This window comes from Hordeum vulgare, chromosome 3H, assembly GCF_904849725.1.
Source record: "Hordeum vulgare subsp. vulgare chromosome 3H, MorexV3_pseudomolecules_assembly, whole genome shotgun sequence".
NCBI classification, from domain to species: domain Eukaryota; kingdom Viridiplantae; phylum Streptophyta; class Magnoliopsida; order Poales; family Poaceae; genus Hordeum; species Hordeum vulgare.
The window spans coordinates 604,303,583-604,327,423 of record NC_058520.1 but is presented as its reverse complement, the minus strand read 5'-3'; the positions used below and the strand labels follow the sequence as shown (position 1 = coordinate 604,327,423).

The following is a 23,841-nucleotide window of genomic DNA, read 5'->3' as shown; positions in this document are numbered from 1 at the left end:
ATAAAGGAGAAAGTCAAAGCAACCATTTACCTCATGCCGGACGACAAGGCACCGGGACTAGCCGGATTGACTGGGCTCTTCTTCAAAAAATGCGTGCACATTATCAAAGATGACATCGTGAAAGTTGTGCATCAGTTCAATAACCTCCACGCCGCAAACCTTCATTGTCTTAATTAGGCAAACATCATCCTTCTGCCCAAGAAAGGAGGGCGGAGGAGGTCAGGGACTACCACCCCATTAGTCTGATCCACACCACCGCCATTTGCCAAGATCATCGCCGTTGTCCTGGCTACTCGGCTAAGCCCTTATATGAATGAACTCATGTCTCGCCTCAAAGTGACTTCATTAAGAAAAGGAGCATTGAAAAATTCATGTGGGGCAGAGACCACGCGCGGCGGCTTCACAGATGCAGAACAAACAGAAGTCTTTTGAAAGTTGGTGTGTTTTTCACAAGGCCGTAGATGCATTTCTGACACGGTGTTGTACGTACGTGTATATATCAATAACATAATAAAGTTTTGAGTGAAACTTTGTAGATTTTAACCGTGTTTGTAAAATGAATTCTCACATCTATACTACCGCGTACTCCCTCTGTAAACTAATATAAAAATGTTTAGATAATAAAAATAGTGATCTAAACGCTCTTATACTAGTTTATGGAGGGAGTACTATTCAATGATTTTTTGACGTGGTTGATTTTTTGAACTAAAACCAGGACGACAGGAATTATGCAAGGGAGGGAGTAATAATTTGGCTGCTTCGAACAGCAAGCATGCGCACTGGACAGTAGAGCGGGACCACACGTCGGCCGCACACCCGCCGGTTCCGATCCGTCTCGTCAAACTTCCATCGATGGAAGCCGGCCGGTCAGCCGCACACGTCCGCTCACCTGGCCGACACGCGGGCCCCACCCACCCACCCACCCACCTCTCCCCCACCGCGTCGAAAGGCGCCGCGCCTTTTTTGCCTGCCGGCGTCAATTCCAACTCCCGCTGGCTCCCACCGCTGCCTAGTCCACACCCGCCCCGCCCCTCGCCGCGCCGCTCAAGGATGGGCCACGCCCACTCGACCTCCCGCCACAACGGCCGCGCCGTCGGCGGGGCCGCCAACGGCGCCGAGCCGCAGCTGCCGTCCCGCTTCTCCCGCTTCCGCAGCCGCCTGCGCCTGCGCCGCCACCGCGGCCGCGACCGCTGCGGCGGCGCCGCGGCCGGGGACGCCGGGGACTCGGGGAAGGGCGTCGCTGCCGACGAGTTCGCCGGCATCGCCCGCATCCGCATAGTCAAGGTGCGCGCGCTCCCCCTCCCCTCCCCTCCCCGCCCGCGCCGGCCCCGACGAGGGACCGTGTGCGGGTGAATTGGCGGTTCCGCTTCGATTTTCGCGTGCGGGCGGGCGGGCGGGCTTGAGTGGGCCTGGTAATCGGCGGTTCCGCTTCGATTTTACCTTGTTTGATTTCGGTTTGGTGGCGTGGCGCAGGCGGACCTGCGGTTCAAGGACAAGTTCTTCGCCTGCCTCTCGCTCGGGGAGCGCACCTACCGCACCGAGACCTCCGACAGGTGGAATTCACCGCCATGTTTTTCCACACTACTACTACTATCAATTAATTAATCTCTGCCCATGCTTGTCCTGATCCGAGCTCGTCCATGCCTCCGTTAACCTCCACGCCGTCCGTGGTTCGTGAAATCGGCGTGCCTAGCAAAGTTTTACCGTCCGTCACACGTTCCAGCGCAACCGGATAAGCTCCCTGTCTACTTACTGCAGCGAGTGCTACTACTAGAAGGCTTGGGAATCAGTATACTGCTCCTGGAATCGGAATCTGTTCTGCGACGGCGGAAACCCCCCAGCTTATTTTCGTTGCAGCAGGGCCCTTTCCTTAATATTCTCTTCACCGTTAGTGTCTGAGTTCAGAAGATCCATGACACCGAAATACGAAAAACTTTGACAGGCGAAACCCCCCATCTTATTTTCGTTGCAGCAGGGCCCTTTCCTGAATATTCTCTTCACCGCTAGTGTCTGAGTTCAGAAGATCCATGGCACCGAAATACGAAAAACTTTGACAGGCAAAAAAACTCGGCCTATTTTCGTGTTTGCAGCAGGCCATTTCCTGAATTTTCTCTTGATCGCAACTGTCTGAAATCAGATGATCTATGGCAGCAAAATAGGAAAATTCTCAACTGTTGCAGCTTGTGAATCTGGGTGAGCTCAAATTTCCCCTGTTTCGAAATATACCCTGTGTATGCTCGTATGATACACAGCTAACGCCCTTTTTTCCCCCTGTTTTGCTTACTTGTCGTTGCTGATGTTTTTTAACCACAAACACTGTTTCAGTACCATGTTTGCCCCCTTTGCTCTCCATGCTTCCATGAACCTCCCTGCCGTTCGTGGTTCGTGAATCGATGTGCCTAGAAAGTGTTACTATCAATCTACAACATGTTCGGGAGCAAGCAGATAAGCTCCCGGTCTTCCTATGATAGCGAGTGCTAGTAGTAGTACAGGACTTGGGAATCAGGATAATGTTCTTGGAATCGGAATCTGTTCTGCGACAGGCAGAAATCCCACCTCATTTTGGTCGCAGCAGGCTTTTCACGAATATTCTTCTCATCACAAGTATATGACAGCGAGATATGAAAAGTGCTGAACATGCTGCACCTAGTGAATCTGATTTCATTTGTTTTTTCTTCTGTTTTAAAATATACAGCATGTACGCTTGTATGACACACATCTAACATCCTTTCCTCTCTTTCTCTTACTTGTCCTTGCTCATGTTTTTGAACTACAAACACTGTCTGCAGCACTCACAGGCCTGTATGGAATTCAGTGAGTAATCTGTCTTTTCTGTTGCTCTTTATCCGGTAATAACATGGTTTCCTTTATTAACTATGGAGCTGTGTAGATTTACATATTTTTTTTGTGAATATGCAGGAAAAGAAAGTTGTAATAGAAACAAATGGACCTCATATTGCACGAATATCTGTTTTTGAGGTATGCTGCTAACTGTGTTACTTCCGCTGTGAGCAGTCCACACGTGTATGCTTCAGCATAAGCAAATTACTGATTGGAAGCTTTTGAAGATTCTTTTTTAACCGTAAATCGAGGCAACAGTTCAGTTCAGTGACATTATGTTTTTGGCAACTTTGCAGACTAACCGGTTCTCGAAGAATACCTTGGTTGGTTACTGTGAAGTTGATCTCTTTGACTTGCTCACTAAGGTAACACTGATATTTTTGCCGTCTCAGTCTTTAGTTATAGTATATCTCTGGTTTGGTTCTCTGCATGCACCTGTGAGGAAACGCATATCCTCTTTGTCTTAATTCATGGGAAGACTGTGATAGTATTTTATTGAAGATTCAAGAGAGCGGCACTGTGTAGAATATCTTGATTCAAATGTGTGTATGCATAATTTATTTCCATATCGTGCCTACCTACTTCATAGATCTAGGCTGGAACTTTCTAGTATTTCTGTACAACAGATCTTAATCTAACATAATAGATAAATTGATAATGTTTACAACTTTCTGGTGGTATTTTAGTTTTGATATTTTGAATATTTTCGATTAACATTTTTACCTAGCAGGACTTGGAGGAGGAACATGTTGAGGACCTTGCTTTGTTGGACCCATCATCGTCCATTACCACCATGGGAACCATATCCGTATCCTGCTACATTGAAGTAACCACTATTTCTGTTTCCTGTGTGTTGTTATTAGCACTCGCAGAGAATTTCCCAGGTTTCAAGTACTGAATTTTGTAGTTCTGTTGCAGGATCCTGTTGAAACAGAACAAAGCTTTGCACGCCGGGTCTTAGCTATAGTGGTATGCTTGCAGTCTTGGTTAATCATATTCTCTTTTTCATATATGATTGATACTTGATTATCTTGTCGCTTGAACAATGGAGCGCACCATTAGTTTCATATGGTCTTTTTAAGTAACTTTAGACATTGACGTTTGAATACTGCAACTGAAAGTGGTTAGAAAATTTGATCTGAACTTAGAATCATCCAAACATAGCGAAGCAAGATAAACTGTGCAGAGTTGTTGAGAATCGGATCTATTGAAGATATAGTAGTAAAAATCATTTGAAAGCTCTTCACAATCGTCAGTTATTCCTTGTATCTATTCTCATCAGTTTTACAAAATGAATTGATGTCTGTTCATAGATGTCTTATTATTGTTGCTCATCATTTACTTTTGGTGTTGCCGTTGCTACTACTATCGAGGGCAGTCTTCTTCAGTCTTTATTGTGTCTCTGAGCCACTAATCTTTGAGCAGAACCACATTTTTTTAAAATGCCTTACAGCTCAGTTCCATGTTGCATGTATTGTGTTAATTTCCGTATGTAATTATATTCTACCCTACAAAGCGCAACATTACTCTTGTTATGGCAGGACTACAACGAAGACGGAAAGCTCTCCTTATCTGAATTCTCGGACTTGATGAAAGCTTTTGGTAATGGCCTAGCAGTTAATAAGGTTGAACTTTATTCTCATTTTCTTGGGGGTTATGTGCCTTCTAGTTTTAGCTGGTCCCTTTTCTGAAGTGGTTAGTATATCTTACTAGTTGCTATAATACTTCAGATTGAAGAGCTTTTCCGCCGAGCAGATACAAATGGTGATGGCATAGTTGACATGGATGAACTAGCTGCCCTATTAGCTGATCAGCAAGAGAAGTAATTAATAGCTACCTTTTCCATATTTAGTTCTGCTTCCAAGTTTAACCGTATTGATTATCTGTAACATTTAATAGTATCATTTGTTATGCTCTACCCCTTATTTCAGAGAACCAATTATCAGTAACTGTCCTGTCTGTGGTGAAAGTCTTGGGAAGTACGATAAAATAAATGATATGATACACATGACACTTTGCTTTGATGAGGGCACTGGCAATCAGATTATGACTGGAGGATTCCTCACGGATAAGCAAGCTGCATATGGGTAAGGCGTTTCATGTACTGATGATTCTAGCCTTCTAGCTATCACATACGTTTTTCTCTTCTTTAAATTTTATTTTAGCAAGAGCAATTTATACTTAGTCATATAATAATACTTGTTGTGTGCAGGTGGATGTTTAAGCTTAGTGAATGGGCTAATTTTTCCTCGTATGATGTTGGTTTGCGCTCTGGCTCTACTGCCTCGCATATTCTGGTATGTTTCATTAGTTATATTGACTTGTCATATTCTTAGTGGTGTGTGAAGTGTTTTATGTGATATTGTATATAGATTTCAATTGCATATTTGCATTGTTCTTTTCTTTCTTTAACTCAAGACGATGATTTAGGTTTTCGATCGGCGAACAAAGAGGCTAGTTGAAGAAGCAATAGATGGAAAGATAGTGTTGTCAATGAGGGCATTATATCAATCGAAAGTAGGGCTCACTCTTATTGATTCAGGTATGCTGAACAATAAACATCATTTTAAGAATGAACATTATACACATAATGAACATTATTCAAATATATTTGAATGCTCCCCATTGTCTTAAACAAGCAACAGCTGAAGTTTGTACTTCTATCATTATTTCAAGAATCTTGTTTTGTGGATGTTACTAGTTAGAGCAATGATGAGTTCCCAATAAATGTTCACTTGGCGACAACGTGATCTTGAAACTAACTGTACTTCTAGCGACCAATTAATATACCCCTGTGCGTATGCTGGTGACAACACATAACTCTATTTTTGAGCCATTAAGACACCATATTTGTACAATTTTTTTTTTCGGGAAAGCGCAAAAGCTTTGCGTTTCATTTCATTGAAAAGGAGGATAGTAAAAACTGTACAAGGGTCCGAGCCTGAGGCTCAATCAGAAAGAAAAAACACTAGGCTAGTGAGCATCCCAGGTGATCGGCAGGACTACCCCCAGGCCAACAGCCCCAGCCCGAGCCCAAAGGGCTGCCTCCTCTCTGATCCTAGCGGTTAGCAGTGCCATGGAGGGCTGTTCGCCGTCGAACACGCAGGAGTTGCGGTGTTTCCAAAGTAGCCACGCCGTCAGGTGGGTGATCGTGGCCAATCCCTTGCGCATGGCCTTGGGAGTCTCTCGCATGGCGTGCAACCACCAGTCATTTAGCGTTGCCTCATGGTCCGGTGGCCAGCATGTCATCCGCAGCCAGGAGAGCGTCTCGTGCCACACCTGTCGTGAGAAGGGGCATGTGACGAGCAGGTGGCGCATAGTCTCGGGCTCCTGGTCGCAGAAGACACAGCGCGGATGATGCTGTAGGCCGTGGCGGCGCAGCCTATCCGCAGTCCAGCACCGGTCCAGGCTGACGAGCCATAGGAAGAACTTCATGCGCGGGGAGCCCAGCTCCTCCAGGTCAGTTGCGAGGAGCCGCAGGCAACGGAGCCGTGGAAGGTCGCTAGGTAGGCGCTACGCGCGGAGTATGTTCCGCTCGGGGTCCATCTCCAGATGAGTTGTTCCGGCTGGTCGTGGAGCGTGACGCTTTGGGTGGTGCGCCAGAGCAGCAGGTACTGGCCGATCTCATGAATGCCCAAGTCGCCGCGAATGTCGCGCGCCAGGGCATGGTTCTGGAGGCCATCTGCGATGGTGCGCTGCTTGCGCCAATGCTTGGGGACGCAAGCGTAGAGCTGTGGCGCGAGCTCGCTGATGGAGCGGCCGTCAATCCAGTGATCCTCCCAGAATTTGCCCGATCGCCCGTCGCCCACGGCAAGCAAGGTGGAGGCATAGAACAGGGCGCGCTCTTCGTTGGTGAAGTGGAGGTCAAGGCCATGCCAGGCCCTCCTCTCATCGGTGCGGCTAAACCAAAGCCAGCGCAGCCGAAGGGCTAGTCCATCGCGTTCCATGTCCTGGATTCTGAGGCCACCGAGGGAAAGCGGCCGGCAGACGCGGCGCCAGTTGACGTGGCAGCTGCCACCGTTGGCGGCGACGCGACCTGCCCAAAGGAATCCCCTCTCGATCTTCTCAATGAGCTTCAAAGTCTTCTTCGGGGGGGAGAGGACGAGCAGTTGGTGAATGGGGATTGCGCAGAGTACGGACTTGACAAGCGCGAGCCGGCCCGCTTTGTTCATGAGGCGGGACTTCCAGTTTGGCAGCATTTCTCCGACCCTGTCGACCAAGGGTTGCAGCTGCGCGTTCGTGGGCCGTCTAATGGTGAGCGGGATTCCAAGGTATGTGATTGGCAGGTCTGCAATCCTGCATCCAAGTTTGGCCGCTACCGTTGTAGAGTCGCCCGGGGCGCAGTTGAGCAAAGTTGCAGAGCTCTTGCTGTAGTTGACGTGGAGGCCCGTAGCTTGCCCGAAGAGCTGCAGGATCGCCATGATCGCGGCCAGATCACTGGGGGAGGGGTGGCAAAACAGTACCACATCATCCGCGAAGAGCGAGATGATCGGGATGGGGCGGCGTGGGTGGAGGTGCTCCAGGATGCCCAAGGTCGCAGCCCGCTGGAAGAGGTGGCCCAGCGTGTCCACCGCGAGGACGAACAACTGGGGTGACAGGGGGTCGCCCTGCCTAAGCCCCCTGCGGTGCCAGATGGGGGGGCCTGGCTCGCCGTTGAGCAGCACCCGAGAGTTTGTGGATGACAGTAGGATGGCCAACCAATCCAAGAACCTGCACCCGAAGCCGTACTGACGGAGAACTTCGAACAGGAAGGGCCATGAGATGGTGTCGAAGGCGCGCGCGAGGTCGAGCTTGAGCAGGATCCTGGGCAAACGCAGCTGGTGCAGGAGGCGCAACGACTGTCGGACGAGCACGAAGTTGTCGTGCAGGGAACGACCCACGATGAAAGCGTTCTGGTTCTTGCTAACCAGCCTGTCGAGCTTTGGGGATAGGCGGAGCGAGAGCGTCTTGGCGAAGACCTTGGCAGCCAGGTGGATGAGGCTGATGGGGCGGAAGTCGCCGATTGCCTGGGCATTCGCGTGCTTAGGGAGGAGGGAGATCATGGCCTGGTTGAGGCGTTGGAATCCTCGGCCCCGAAGCTGATGCAGCTGTTGGAACACGGCGATGAAGTCCGGCTTTACAGTATCCCAGCAAGCGCGGAGAAACTCCGCGGTGAAGCTGTCTGGTCCGGGCGCCTTACGCGCCGGCATGCGCGTGATCGTGTGCCAGATTTTCTCCTCCGGGAATGGGGCGTCGAGGTCATGCAGGCCATGATCCGTCTCGATAAGGTGCTCGAGGTTAAGCGCGCGCTCGCGGTCTGGGGCCGTGCCAATGAGGTCGTCGAAGTGGCCGAAGACGGCCTGCGCCATCTCGTTCTGCCCCGTGTGGGTCTGCTGGCCAGAGGACAGGCTGAAGATGGAGTTCTTCTGGCGCCTGTAAGAGCACTGTCGATGGAAGAAGGCAGTGTTGGCGTCCCCTTCCCTGAGCGATGCAATGCGCGCACGCTGCCGGGCCATCGTGCGCTCGAGAGAGGCGAAGCCTAGGAAGCTAAGTTTTAGACTTTTGTGCAGCCAGACCTCGTGTGGCGAGAGCGTCCGGTCCTCCTGGGCTTTGTCGAAACTGAGGACGAGCACCCTGCATAGCGCGAGCTTGTGCTTTACGTTGCCCACTGATTTGGCACTCCAGCTAGTGAGCCTTTTGGCTGTCGCTTGCAGGCGCAGCTGGAGGCGACGGAATGGGTCATCGTCGTGCACCGAGGCCCAGGCTAGCGCCACCGTTTCCTGGAATCCGTCAAGGCGCAACCAGAACTCCTCAAAGCGGAACCTGCGGTGAGTTGGGGGTGTGGGGGAGCAATCCAGCAGGAGGGGGCTGTGGTCAGACACCACGGAGGCGAGGCAGCGTAAGTGGCAGTCGCCGACGGCGTCATCCCAGTCTGACGTGCACAGGACCCTGTCCAGGCGCACCAGCGTTGGCGGAGATTGCACGTTGTACCAGGTGTAACGGCGGCCATTGAGGTATACCTCCCTCAGGGCCAGATCGCTAATGCAACGCCGGAAGCGGCCCATCATTCTCCGGTTAAGGTTCCCGTTGTTCTTATCCTCGTCGCGCAGGATAAGGTTGAAGTCGCCGCAAAGCATCCACGGGCCCGTGCAGTCGCGGCGCACGTCCCGGATCTCCTGGAGGAACGCGACCTTGCCATCCTCGTCTTGGGGGCCGTAGACAACGGAGATCCACCACGGCGTGCCCGCGGGAGAGGCAACCCTAGCGGCGAGTGCATTGGTGGTGAGCAGTGGGTCGGAGATCGTCACGACTCTGCTCTTCCAAGCAAGGAGGATGCCTCCGCGTGTGTCCTCCGCGGGCAGGGACAAGAAGCCGTCGAAGTTGAGGCCCAGGGTCTCCAGAACAATCGAGGGGTCAATGAGGGCCATCTTCGTTTCTTGCAGGCACACTATCGATGCGTCGGTCGTGGCGACGAGCGAGCGGATCGCCAGGCGGCGCGCCCTCGCGTTCAGCCCGCGCACATTCCAGATCAGCAACTTAAGGTTGTGAGACATAAAGAACTAATTCGACAGCGGGATACAACAGCGGGCTAGACCTCCGCGAGGCAGCCATCGTGCACGGACATGCATGGGATCGGGGTTACAATCGCGGGCAGCTCGCGATCGACCAGCTTGGCGATAGCGGCGAGCACGTCCACCGAGATTTCTGTCGCGAACACGCCGTCGTAAGCTTTCATCGCGTCCGCCGTGATCACCTGGTTGGCGTCGATGATGCCCAGGGTGCGCAGAATCTGCACGCGAGCCTGCCGCTCAGCTGTGGGGGGCACCGAGGTCGCCACCTTCGGGGTGGCTGAGCGGCCGCGGCGAGAAGCAGAGGGTGGGGCGACGAGGGCGCTTCCCGGGAGTAGGCAGGGCGGTTTTGAGCTGGCCAGTGGCAGCCGCGAGGAAGTCCCCCAGCGTCCAGGCGATGGGGCGCTGTTCGGGTCTCGGGCGCGATCTCCGCAGCGTGATGGGCGGCGAGGCGAATCGGCATGCAGTGGGGCGAGGGGTCTCCATCGAGTGTGGGCTGGCTGGCAGGGGCGCGTTCCTGGGCGCAAGGCTGTCGCCAAGGCTCGGCCCAGCCGAGGTGTTGCCAAGGCCCAGCCCGAGAGTGGAGGGTGGCCCATGCGTCAGCTGAGGGGAGCCCGCGTCTGGCACGAGGGCGGGGTCGTCCTCGGGGTCGAAAGGGCGGGAGGGCGAGGCCTCCTCGGAGACGTCATCGCGTGGGCTGGCAGCGGGTGACGCTGCCAAAGACCCCCTTTGGCCCGACAGGATATCCTCCTCGGGTGCCGCGGACGGGGGAGGCAGGGAATCGGGGACCATCTCGTCCCCGAGCGGGTCAGGGGTCTCATCGTGCCAAGCACGCCTTGGATCTGGGGCCGGTGGGGCCGGCGCAGCGGCCGAGCCAGGCGGGGTGCAGAGCGGATCGCGCTCGTGCGCGGAAGGCAACAAGCCTAGCCGGCGGGTGGCGGGCCCTGTCCCTGGCGAGGAAGGGCGGCTGATCAATTGGGGGGGCGCCAGCTGTCCCCGCCGAAAGAACACCGGTCGCATCTTGGACCGTGGAGGGCCCGGCCGCACTTTGGACAGGAGATCGGTCATTCCTCTGCCAGGTTGCTTTATCTTTTGCAGGCTGATGACGGTTGCAATGGGGCCCAGTCCTCCCGGGCCATGGCAACATGCCTATCATGCGCGCAGTGGCAGCCGCCGGCGCCGGCGGCCGGATCGTACGGAAGCGGTGATCGGCGGACTTCCAGAAGGGGTCGACCGCGACCCCGTCAGAACGGCGCGAGCCCTCGGCGGTGGCCCATGCTAGGGAGTCGAGCGGCGCACCTTTGGCATGGCCAGCGGGCGCACCCGGCGCGTTGGGGCGTCGGCGCTTACGGCCGTAGCGGTGACCAGGGCCACGACCATCATTGCGCCCGGGGGGAGGATCCCCTCCGTCGTCCCCAGGGTCGCCGGCGTGGCGGGCGGGAGGGGCCGCGTGCCGGCTGTTCTCATCGTGCACCACCCTGATGGCGATCTGGTAGGTGAGGGAGCGCACTGTGGGGGCCTGGGAGGGGGCACGCGCCGGGATGCATTCGACGATCTCGAGGACGACGTGGCGGCGAATGGACGACGGGTCGCGGGTGCGGCCAGAGAGCCGGAAGGTGGCGAGGTTGGACCTGGAACGAGTCTCGGGATGGAGGCGCTCCACCCAGCAGGAGTCGCCGAGGATGCGCTCGACCGTGCTCAAGTTCCAAGCTTGCGCCAGGATGCCGCGGAGCTCGAGCTCGACGCGGTGTCCCAGGCTATCATAGCCGGCGTGGGCGAGCTTGCTCCAGGGGCGCAGAGACAGCGAGAAGGAAGGGCCCTCGATGTGGTGATCGCCATAGATCCTGTCCTTGATGGCCTGCGAGGCGCAGACGATGAGGAAGTCCTCGGGGTGGTGGAGGTGGATCGAGAAGTCGCCGGGCTGCAGCTCGAGGTTGTTGAAGAGCGCGTCCGCGACCTCGTCGGCGGCGACGGGCGGCCTGGGGCCGGTGATGGTGGCCACCATCCCATGTTGCAGCACCGCCTCGGCTTCCTCGATCTCAACGGAGCGGGGGACGATGACGCGCGCTGGGCCGGGGGGGTCAACAGCGGGCGTCGCAGCGCGGGGCGGCGGGGGTGGGGGCGTTGCGGCGCGGGGCGGCGGAGGGGGTGGCGTCGGAGCCGCACGCCGCTGGGGCGGAGCGGTCGAAGCCAGGAGAGCGCGGTCGCGAGCCCGACTCGTAGGGGTGCAGTTTCGGGAATCGTGGCCAAGGAGGAGGCAACGCCGGCAGCGGAGCCCGTTGGTGCAGTGGCGGACGGTGTGGCCCGGGTCGAGGCAGCGGAAGCAGAGGCCCGCCGATTCCTCCGGCGTAGGGCTGCGGCGGAGCCGCGGCGTGGGCGCGTCCGCACGCCGGTAGTTTCGGCGATGCCGGCTCCTTGGTTGCTCCCAGGCTCCGCCCGTGTCCGGCGCTGGCTGCGTCGCGTCCTCCACGCGGTGGACCTCCGAGCGGGGGCCCAGGCGGGTAGAAGCGGGGCCGGGATGGGGGCCGCCTGCGGCTGGCGCACCGGCGGCGGAGGAGGAGGGGCGGTGCGGGCGACGTCGCGGTAGGAGCGTGCCGGAGGAGGAGCTGTCCGAGTCCTTCCATCGGTCCTCGCGGTGGTGGCGGCGCGGGTCGCGGCCGTCATCGGAAGTGGCCATGGCGCGGCGGAAGCGGGGGCGACCGGCGGGCAGGACGGCGGCGGGGCTCCTCGTCTAGGCGCGGGCGCTGGCTAGGAGCGGGAGCTGCGAGGAGCGGAGGGGGGAGCCATCGATGATTCACGACCGTGTATAAAAATGTACAAAAAAAAACAACAAAAAAAAATTGATGCAAGGACGATGAAGCTGTTATGATTCTAGGTATAACTTTTTTACAACGTCAGAGAGCCACTATTTGAGAGTACGGTTATGCCAGCAAAGTTTTCTTACCCACATCTGGTCTTTATCATGGCTTAGTATTATGTCTTTTGATGGATGCTGGCACTAAAGAGACTCTTTTGCATTAACACCTACCTGTCTAATTGAGACTGTTCATGTGCAGGTGTCAAAGATATCTTGAAGAACCTATCTGAGAAGCAAGGAAAGAAGATGAATTCACCAGAATCTGCCAAAGATATTCCAAAGTTCCTTGAGTTATTTGCGGTATGGAATGTTTATTTTCCTGTACTCTGTGGGATAACCTATATACATTTTCTCCATTTTGTTTCCATGGCATACGATTTAAGGCCGCAAGTAACATTATATATGTTGCAGCACTTTTTTTTTTTGAGAAATGTTGGAGGAACTTTGGTTGTAGCAACCAATAGTTTTCACTTCTCATTTGCAGGCAACATAGGCAATGTGGTTCAAAGGCCCTCCACAGTGATAAACATGGAAAATGTTGAATTGCAATAACTTGCCTAAAATAGTGTTGTTTTATGAAACTTCTGTGGCATCTCTTATGTCATAATGGTTATTCTTTTGGATCACGTACCTTCAAATGGTGAGTAGGGAAATACATAGACTGTGTTTTGAATGGAAAGCTCATTTTAAGCATGTCATCTTGTAATTCAAAGTAGGGTCTTCAACCCATCACCTTTATTATGGATTTATGGTTACTCAAAGTTCTTTATTTTCTATAAGCTGGTTGGGAATCGCCTATTTTTGAACCGTTCACTTCCATTTAAAATGTTTATTATGGCTTTGTTTCATAAAACAACTGTTGCCATCCTTGACATCTTTTGCATATGAATACAGGGTCAAATTAATATGGATGAGACTAAGGACCCTATTGAAAGTTTTAAGGTATGCAATATATGTCTCCACTCCTCTTGACATATGTTACCCCGCTGTTTGTCCTAGCTTTGTATGTCAGTGCATACATTCTCTTTGTAGTCAAGTTTGTTCATTGCATCGTATCTTAATAATGTCTTAATGGTATGTTGAATGGAATAATAATCAGGTTTTTTTTTCTCGTCTTTATAGTGGATGCCCTAGCTTAACCACTAGAAGCATGAAACAGTAATGTTTTCCTTTGTTGTAGCAGTAAGTAGCCAACATGAAATTGCCTAGGAATGCATCATCTATTTGAAATGACTCATTAGTTACTGACACCTGTTCCCGTTGTGCGTCAGCATCATAGCCCATGCATCTACACTAGCCTGTTTATCTTTGTTTTCATTGCCTCAAAAGGTTACCAATGTCACAGCATGTTCTAAGTGCGACTTATCCATTCTTAACCTTGTGTAGTTGTCCTTATGAAGTACTCAAGGAGGCTCACTTTATTCTGCTATACGCTTATCTTCATATCTATATTTGAGAAAAGTATCTCGTCATTATTATCCTTGTATAAGTATGTACTTACAAGGTTACTATAATCCATACTTGTCTCTGCAGACATTTAATGAATTTTTCATAAGACAATTGAAACCCAGTGCCAGGCCCATTGCACACACTGATGATGATAGTATTGCTACCTGTGCTGCTGACTGCCGTTTGATGGCTTATAGTTCTGTCGATGAGAGCACAAGATTTTGGATTAAGGTAAGTCATTGCTTTACTACTACTACATATATATATATTTTTCAATTCAAGAAATCACAAGATATAAGTATCTTCATGTCCATAGATAAGGCTATAAGTACTTGTCAAATATGATGTTGACTCATCTAATCTCACTGAATATTTATGTGCATTCCATGCAATGCATTCTGATTTGACAGGTCCATGCCTGCATGGTAAAAGGGAAGACAATATTATATTGGAAATAACCTACAACATTGGTGCATATCATAAGAACTAAAATAGAGTGCATTTTCTGTTAGTTTTTATCTTGTGTTCAATGCCCCTTGTCTGTCGTTACTTGTTAGGTATTGCATTTAAGGCATAGTTTTTGTTACTAAATGACATTCCTAACATTCTTTGAATTGAAGCCGATAGTCGGTGACTTTCTGATACTCTATTATCATAGTGGCATTTGATCCATGCAGACGTATGCCATGTTTGGTACTGATAATTATGATAAGTTGATTGATCTGGTGCTCTCAGGACATTAAAGATAACATGGTTCACAAAGTTATTATTTTATACGCTAGGGTAGTATGTGAAGGTTACAGTAAAATTGTCTAAACTCTGATTAGTGACGACATCTTTGGTTGAAATCTCATTGTACCCTTCTTCTTCTGTTCCCAGGGTCGCAAATTTTCAATTGAGGGTCTCCTAGGGGCGGATGCACACTATAATGCTTTTAAAGATGGATCATTGGTAATTTTTCGGCTTGCACCTCAGGTAAATCTTTAATCTCATTACAAGAACCCGTGCACATGTACTGCATTTTGCAATCTACATTTTTCAATGTTCAGGATTACCATAGGTTTCATGTACAATTTTCAGGATTACCATAGGTTTCATGTACAATTTTCAGGATTACCATAGGTTTCATGTACCCGTGTCAGGAACTGTAGAGAAATTTGTGGAAATTCCTGGATGCTTGTACACGGTAAAGAATACTCATCTTGACATGCTTCCTCACGTGTGGAAAGGGATGCATTTGTGTGCTTTGCTATAATTTTCAGCACTAAATGACTGGCGCTTATATCCTTGTATTGACAGGTTAATCCCATCGCCGTAAACAGCAAGTATTGTAATGTATTCACCGAAAATAAAAGAGTTATCTCAATAATCTCAACTTCGGAGTTTGGGAAGGTTTGTCTTTTGTCGCTGTTTTGTTGTATACTACTCCCTCCGTCCCGAAATAAGTGTCGCTAACTTAGTACTCCCTCCGTCCCAAAATTCTTGTCTTTGATTTCTTTAGATATGAATGTATCTAGTCAAGTTTTAGTATTTAGATACATTCATTTCTAGACAAAGCTAAGACAAGAATTATGGGACGGAGGGAGTACTAAGTTAGTACAAATACAGTACTAAAGCAACGACACTTATTTTGGGAGGGAGGGAGTATGATGCAACTGCTTACTGCTGTTTCTACCATTGAAGATCTGAGTTTGTTTTGCCTCTCCTGTCATGACCAAACTTACTGAATATAATGCGACTCCTCATATGGCCTGTACTCTTTTCCCTGTTCTGGCTGAAAAGCTTTAACACGGAGAAGGCTGAAGGCATGTCTGATGTTAATAGCGTGACCCTTGCAACTGTGCCTAAATCATACAGCTGTAAGGATCACATTTACGGAGGTCGCCAGTATAATTTATTAAGATCGTACTGATTATCACTGCATGTCAAAATATCAATGTCTATTGCTTCTTAACAATGGTCTGTGCTTTCCATTTCCATTTATATGAGTTAATGCATGGAGAACATCCTTGAGCATTGCCATATTTAAGCTCAGATCCTCAGGGATGAGCAGCTTCAACTCCAAAATTGCACCCAGGTTGCCAGGTTCTCCTTCTCAACTCTGTGGAGCTACGCCGTTCGGCCTGGCTCTGACCGCAGAGTTGGAGGAGCTGGGAGCTGGAGAGGTCCCAAACAGGGCCTTACTTCCACACGCTTCTCATTAATTATCAATTCTTAGTTGATGCAACAGTCTAGTACCTAGTAAACATCCAGTAGCTTTCTGAACTTTACCTAAACTGATCATGCACTTTTTCTTAATAACACGTGGTTCAGGTGGCATTTGTTGCCATCGGAGCAACTATGGTAGGAAGCATCACATTCGTGAAAAAAGAGGGCGACTACGTCCACAAGGGAGACGAGGTTTCCTTTATACCCATCCCTGCAACTGTTCTGCTGCTTATGCTAGTGTATTAATTATCTAACTCATCTTCTTTCTCCCAGTTTGGATATTTCTCTTTTGGAGGGAGTACGGTAATCTGCGTGTTTGAGAAGGTTTGCATTCTTTCTCTCCCTTTTTCCTTTTTTTTAGATGCTGATAATCAACTTCATAAACAATTCATTATCTCTTGCTTCAAGGCTCTAAACTAAAATGTTCTTTTCATCAACAGGATGCAATACAATTCGATGCTGATCTTCTAGCCAACAGCGAAAGATCACTGGAAACTCTTGTCGAGGTGGGCACAACATTGGGCGTCTCCAAAAGGAGCAAATAGCTAAAAGTTTCAGAGCTACAAAAGTGTTCAATTGAGTGATAGAAGTTAGCATGTGCAGTGCAGCACGGTAAAGAAATGTAAAGTTATAGGAAAAAGCTTGCATGGACAAGAATTAGCAGATTATCCTTGTAGAGTCGATTTTTTCTTAAATGTTTCCTAACCACAGGCATGGGTTGTTATTTGATAATGAGATCACACCATTAAGTGAATGATTTGATGGACAAGACCCAACCATAAGTATAGCATTTGATCATACCACTTAGTTTGTTGCTACCGCTTTTTTCATGTCAAGTATCTGTTCTTAAGATCATAAGATCACGCAACTCACTGACATCGGAGGAATACCCTGTGTAAATCAAACGTCATTTTGTAATTGGTGATTATAAAGGTACTCTACAGATATTTCCGAGGGTGTCTGTTGAGTTAGCATAGATCGAGTCTGGGATTTGTCACTCTGTATGAGAAAGAGGTATCTCTAGACCCTCTCGATAATACAACATCAAGAAGCTTGCAAGCAATGTGACTAAATAGTTAGTCATGAGATCTTGTATTATGGAATGAGTAAAGAGAGTTGCCGGTAACGCGATTGAACTATGTATGGAGATATCGATGATCGAATCTCGGAAAAATAACATATCGATAGACAAAGAGAACTATATACGGAATTGATTGAATCCTTGACATGGTGGTTCGATCGATGAAGATCTTCGTGGAATATGTATGAACAAATATGAACATCCATGTCCCGTTATTGGTTATTGACCATAGAGTTGTCTTGGTCATGTCTACATGATTCTTGAACCCATAGTGTCAGCACACTTAACGTTTGATGATGTTATAGTATTACTGAGTTATGTATGTTGTGACCGAATGTTGTTCAGAGTCCCGAATGAGATCCCGGACATGACGACGAGCTCCAAAATGGTCCGGAGGTAAAGATTTATATATGAAAATTTGTTTGCAGGGTTCCAGAAAAAGTTTTAGTTTTTTTTGGTATTGTACTCGGAAGCTTTCGGAAGGTTCTAGAAACTTCCAGTGGAGTCGAGAAGTCTACCAAAGGTTCGACCACGTCCCAAGGTTCAACATGGGATGAGGGGAGGCGCCCTAGCCTTATTGGGCGAGGTGTACAAGTCCGTCAAGGCCACCTCTGTAATTGAACTAGGAGTCCAACTCTTCCCCCTTCGTGCGCCAGACCAAGGGCTTGGAGGGCTGGCCACTACGCCCCTCCACCTTCCACCTATATATAGAGGGGGGGGGACTGGTAAGAGGACACACACCCTTTGGCGCCCCTCTCTTTCCCGTTACTCCGTAGCTCCTCTGTCCTCGTTCTAGTAGTGTGTGTGGCGAAGCCCTACTGGACTAGCTCCACCACCACCTCTGTCACACCGTCGTGCTGTTGGAGAACCCATCTACTACTCCGCTCTCGCTCACTGGATGGAGGAGGCGAAGACGTCATTGAGCCGTATGTGTGCTGAATGCGGAGGTGACGTCCGTTTGACGATTGATCGGGACGTATCGCGATTGGATCGTAAAGACGTACGACTACATCAACCGCGTTTTAAATGCTTCTGCTTAATGATCTATGAGGGTACGTAGACACACTCTCCCCTCTCATTGCTATGCATCTCCCTGGATATTTGCGTGTGCGTAGGATTTTTTTTGTTTTTCATGCGACGTTTCCCAACACCAGCATCTTGGCTCGTCCAGAACAAACGACGAAGTAACATGGGCTTATATGAGATTTTGGTTCCTCCTCTAAAAGATTAGGCATATATGAAGGGTCACCCTCACCCTTATAAGTGGTGTTATACTTCCTCCTATAACTAGCATATAGATAACATGGATAATAATTAGTAACATATAGGGACAACATATAGCTTTTTTATGAAAAATCCATTTCCATTGTCGTTTCGACAGATAGTGTTGATAGTTGGATCTCCTTTGTGGGTCATCAAATAAGACCCCTTGTGTTGGGAAACTTAATCAACAAATCTCTAGTCAAACGAAAAGCACCATCAGCCAATAATATCCTTTGTGACACTGCGCTTCTCGAAGTAAAATTGTCCGGGCCTTTGGTGCGGGGTCCCCGTTGCGATGGGTTTATAACATGTTCTCACTATGTGGTGAGAAGGGGAGGTTGAGCGAAAGCTCTGCGCCACGCGCTATGTGGTGGGTAGGGGAGGTTGAGCGATGCAGGTTGGTGTCACTCTTCTCTTCGGGAATCCCTAGAGCTTCTCTCTAGCCTCTCACAATCAGGGTGGAATACTTTGTTCACTTTGGTAAACGCCACGCGCTTTGTGTTGTGCCCTTCTTGATTGACGGTGTTCGATGAGTATGGTGATCCCTCAAGCGTGCCGGTGTGTCTCATGTGCTTCTCTCGTTGACTCATCTGAGTCGTTTAGTTGTGCATGCTCGTGCGTTTTTACCGTTCTCTGTTAATTTTTTCATTTTTTTAATGTTTGATCAGCTTTTGAGGATTTTTTCTATACCACAAGTCTTTGTTGTATGGCTTTATTAATACAAAGCGGAGTGTAAGCCTGTTTCGAAAGTGAAATTGTGTTGGCATGTGAGTGTACATGCCTAAGTAAAACTATTTGGTTGTGTCAGTGCTCTTTCCCCAAGTAAGATGCTTTTGTTGTGACTTGTCTTTTATGTGTTGGATGCAACATTGTTTTTGCATTTTGCTTGGTACTGGATCACGTTTATACCTTCAGGTGGACACCTTCTGCAGGAAGAAATGGATAATCCAACAAAAGAAGTAATGCAGCAAATATTTGATGACAATGAACATATCCTATCGTAAATTAACAAAATAAATAAACAGTACATGTGGCAACAGTAGAAATCTCGAAGCTTCAACGGAACCACCAAAGCTACATGTCTAACCTCCAAACTCCGTTGCTCTCGGCTCGGGTAATCTATCACATGAGACCTGGTCGAGAATGGAAGGGGAGGTGGGGCGTCGTCATGACGGCCCGGTCCAGGTTGCTCCTCTTCTTCTCCTTCCACTGCTCCGTCTTCACACCTTCTTGCTGCTGCTTCTTGCCGCCATCACCGGAATCTTTGGCAGACGAAGAGGATGAGGATGATGATGAGGAGGTGTTCTTGGGAGCACCTGGACATCCGAAGGCCCGCAGCAGAACCCCATGTCTGCAGATAGCTTAGCTCGCCTCTGTTGCTCCTTTCTCTCTCAGGTCTCAGCTCACTTCCGTTTGTTTTCTCCATTTGCTTGAGGAGCTGTTTTTTCTACACTATTATTTTAATTGATCGTGCACTGCAACAAAATAAAAATATTCTGCTCATACGTTAGCTTCTGATTTACATGCCCAGATTAATGTGGACGTCCAAATAGATGTTTATCAAATTATGGTTGGGATTTACCAAGCTAAATAAATCGTAGGATTTTATTTGGCAATCTCTTATTTTGTTAGGAACTTATTGGTTTATCAAATAAATGTATATTCTAATTGTTAAGTCAATAAATCATGGGACATTTAGGCTCAAGGCGCGCTCGCAACATAGAAGCAGTGCAGCTGGACGCGTACGTGGCCGAACACGCATCGACTCGTGGGCGCATGTGGTCGAAGATGAGAACGCCGCGGACGTTCCACGCGTCCCCGTTCAACTTTCGGGGGTAGATGTGTCTGCAGGTGGCCAGTGACCGACCAGCCACGTTCATCATCGACTTCACATCCATCGGCACCGGTGACACACAAACCACAGACTATTCCGAAGTCGTGCAGGGCATGGAAGGCGGCATGTATTGTGTCTCAAGTGGGCCGGTCCGTGTTTCATGTTCAACTCTTCCTCGTTGGAGACCACGCCATCACTTCGAGGGTATTGAACCCCATTGCCGCTCATGTAGATGGAAAATGGAGAATGTGGTTGCCGATGTGGAATACAAAGGAAGTGCACGATGGGCACTATAGGATAGGTTTATGTTCGGCCAATTTTTATAATGAAAAATGTCAGAATTGTAATGAATGTGCTCCTGTGTTATATGAAAAACAGCCGGTTGGCGTGAATTTTGTCCAGTTTATTTAAATTTGCTTTGAAATGTATGCAAATAATATTAGATTGTCGGCTCCCGCATCTGAGTCTGCGGACTGGTGCCCCATCCATGAATGGGTGTGGGAGTCAATTTGCAGGTTAGCTTTGAAGATGCCCTCATTACACGTACTTTCGAGGAGAAAGTACCCAGTGCCCCAGCCAACTCTCTATGGTTTTTTGCCACTGGATATAGAAAAGAGTAGAAGGGTTTCGCACGCTTTGCTAGGTCGTTGGTGTTGTTGGTTTTTTTACAGACCCACTTTGTATTAATATATAACATGTATTACTTAAAAAACTCAAATCTTTTAAGTTTGATTAGATATGTAGAGAAATATATCAAAATCAACAATGTCAAACCATTATGAGTAGATTCATCATGAAATAACGTTCTGTATTTTCTGCTTAATATTGTGAATGTGGTTTTTTTGCTCTGAATTTGGTCAAAGTTATAGAAATTTGACTTTCCATAAAACCGGAGTGAAGTGAATCCTAGGTCATTGAACTATTTGAGAGGCGTCATGTAAGCCCTCAAACTATAAAAAATGTTATCCACTTCCCCAAAATGCAAATGTTTTAGAGGCGTCATGTAGGTGCCCAAACGATTCATGTGTCGCGTATTTGCAAACTGATTGCACTTTGAGGACCTGGATGACATTTTCCATATATAGTTCGAGGACTTCGGTAACACGTATGAAATGGTTGGATGACCTAGGATTTATTTCACTAAAAAACCTAATATCCCTTATATTTTAGAAATTATGGTATATTTAGTTTGGCGGATGGGGAAGATGATTGAGTGTCTTTTGCTTTATTTGGAATATGGTGATTTGGCGGACCTTTCATGTTGTGATTTTGTGTTATCCGCTACCAACCTATATTTATATGGGATTTTCTTTGTGTCGGTGGACGCATGTATTATATTGGTGCTACAATATCACATGGTGGCACTTCATTTTTATAGATGCTGATTGAATCATTGTCTCGGTCAAAATCATAAACCAAATTCAAAATTAAATACCTCAATTAAATGAAAGAGGTTCAAAATTAGGCAACATTATGAATTAAAAGAATTAAATGGGAGAGCTCCTTGAGAAATTGTTGACCGGTCAAAATCAAGCGACTCAGTTCTAAATTGAGCCAATCATTTGAAATTATTGGATAGAGAATAGTATAAATTAATTATGAGGCCTTAAAATTAAAAAATCCTAGTGTATATAATAAAAAAAATGAATGAGAGAGCTTTGAGGAATTGTTGACCTGATCAAAATCGGACAACTCAACTTCATTTGAAGACCTCAATTAAATGTGAGGTCTTTAAAACTTGAGAGTATAGTGTTATAGAGGATGTTTACAAGTCGATGTAGGCTTAGTCTTTTTGAGGGTGATATAGGCTTAGTCTTTGCTAGCCTGAACTGGTGAAGTTTGTCAAGTATGGGAATAGTAATCGAACAAAGGAAATAGGGAAACAAATAGTATTCGGGTGACAATGAACATATATAATCCCTTGTAAATCAACAAAAAAACACCCATGATTTAGATCATAGAATACAACAGACCAATCGATGAATAATAGAACATGTGACGACACTAGGAATTTCAAAACTTTAACCCAGCAACCGAAGCTATATACTTCCTCCGTATCTAAATACTTATTGTTAGAAATATTAACACAGGTACCCACAACTATAAGTATTGTGATAGAGAGGGAGTATATTATACAGTATATCCTAAGCTCCAACCTCGGCTGTAAGCTAGTATTACATGAGACCAGGCCGAGAATGGAAGGGGAAGCGGGGCATCGACATGGCGGCCTGGTCAAGTTTGCTCTTCTTCTTCTCCTTGCACTGCTCCTTCTTCACACCTTGCTGCTGTTTCTTCTTGCCACCATCGCCAGAATCTTTAGCAGAAGCCGATGAGGAAGAGGAGGAGGACGGCGACAAGGAGGAGATGCTATTTGGGAGCACCTTGACATCCGAAGGCCCACAGCAGAATCCCATGGCTGCCCTGCTAATTAACTTACTGCTCCACTATCTTTTCCCCTTGTTCCTTTCTTTCCCCTGCTCACTGCTCTCTCAGCTGAGTCTGTTCAAGTGTTCACGGAGAACTCAGCACTTTTTATTTTTGTGTATGTTTCTGTTGGAAAAGCAGGGTTCCCGGCGACCTTTTTATAGGCGAGGAGAGCATGGGATGGCGTTCCAAGCTTTCAGCGGAAGGTTCGCTACTCAAAACTCTGTGCATGAGCAGGCATAGGAAGGTTCGCTAGCACTCACATTGGAGCACATGTTCGCAACGACGACGATCTGGCCTTCCATTGACAGTTATGCACGCACGTGTAGCTTACGCGCGTCATGCGGCCGCAAGTGCCTGGCGGGTGGGCTCCAGGTCTCTCATGGTCCACCTGTTAGCCTGTAGTGTAGCGCCGTAGGTGGTACTGGTTGTCTATAGTGGCCTGTTGAATTTTCCTCATGCAACATTGACCATTGACCCAGCGTAGAGGAGACTGGAGGGGTTGCTTGGCTGGCAAGGTCCTCACGATAACGACTTTCAATCGTTTTCTCTGTTTTCTAGTACCTCCGTTCCTAAATATAAGACCTTCTAGAGATCGCATTATAAACTATATACGAATGTACATAGACATATTTTAGAGTATAGATTCACTCATTTTGCTCTGTATATAGTCTTCTAGTGGAATCCCTAAAAAGTCTTATATTTTGAAACGGAGGGAGTACATTCGTGTGGAGTAGAATGAAGACCTGCCAATCATCTCCTGGATGGGAAACTGGCTGGAAGCCGTTTGATTTCTCCATGTTTCGTGTCTCGCATTTTTTTGTATATAGATATGTTAGGCATCCCTTTCAAATTTAGCTCCTCAAACGTCCAAGATCGCGTTCGATCATTTTCCAAATGTGTTCGTTTCACCCCTCATTTATGCATGTATGTAGCCATGTCTCTCGTTTGGCCTGAAATTATCGATTCACATGCATATAATTTGTGAACATGGAGAGAGAACAAAGAAAAAAATGAAGAAAGATAAACTATGCTCTGGACAGGGCTGACCGGACGTGTCCATGAACCCTCATATCCTGACCATACATAGGATGCATATGAAGTTTTGCACAAGGCCCCGACGTACGAAGATAAAGTGAAGGGTTCGATTAAATTATTATTTTTTCCTTATTCTGCCCGGGTAGTGACTAGATTGTACGTCCGGACTATGCGTCCAGGCCGATAAAGAGGATATGAGGTTCTTGCTCTTAGGTTTTATAAATTTTAAATAGCTCGACCAACAATCTGAACACATGTACTAGTCTTGTAACAATGTAATTGGTAGGGCATCTCCACA

The 23,841-nt window shown here is 48.3% G+C and overlaps 2 protein-coding genes and 1 pseudogene across 2 annotated transcripts; 1 reads left to right on the top strand and 2 right to left on the bottom strand.

Moving 5' to 3' along the window:
* Positions 1-1,198: 1,198 nt before the first annotated feature.
* On the top strand, positions 1,199-16,669 carry LOC123445581 (phosphatidylserine decarboxylase proenzyme 2). Its single transcript, XM_045122581.1, has 21 exons — positions 1,199-1,284; positions 1,474-1,553; positions 2,790-2,814; positions 2,920-2,979; positions 3,138-3,206; positions 3,572-3,667; positions 3,760-3,810; positions 4,383-4,466; positions 4,572-4,663; positions 4,773-4,928; positions 5,054-5,138; positions 5,272-5,383; positions 12,446-12,546; positions 13,141-13,188; positions 13,780-13,926; positions 14,575-14,670; positions 14,807-14,881; positions 14,995-15,087; positions 16,009-16,095; positions 16,177-16,227; positions 16,344-16,669. Exons 6-21 carry the CDS (start codon positions 3,635-3,637, stop codon positions 16,446-16,448), a joined length of 1,416 nt encoding a protein of 471 aa, XP_044978516.1. The 5' UTR covers positions 1,199-1,284; positions 1,474-1,553; positions 2,790-2,814; positions 2,920-2,979; positions 3,138-3,206; positions 3,572-3,634; the 3' UTR covers positions 16,449-16,669.
* A 2,678-nt stretch (positions 16,670-19,347) lies between these two features.
* On the bottom strand, positions 19,348-19,596 carry LOC123441033 (annotated as a pseudogene).
* A 2,377-nt stretch (positions 19,597-21,973) lies between these two features.
* On the bottom strand, positions 21,974-22,620 carry LOC123441032 (ADP-ribosylation factor-like protein 6-interacting protein 4). Its single transcript, XM_045117561.1, has one exon. It carries the CDS (start codon positions 22,493-22,495, stop codon positions 22,256-22,258), a length of 240 nt encoding a protein of 79 aa, XP_044973496.1. The 5' UTR covers positions 22,496-22,620; the 3' UTR covers positions 21,974-22,255.
* Between the last annotated feature and the right edge of the window lie 1,221 nt (positions 22,621-23,841).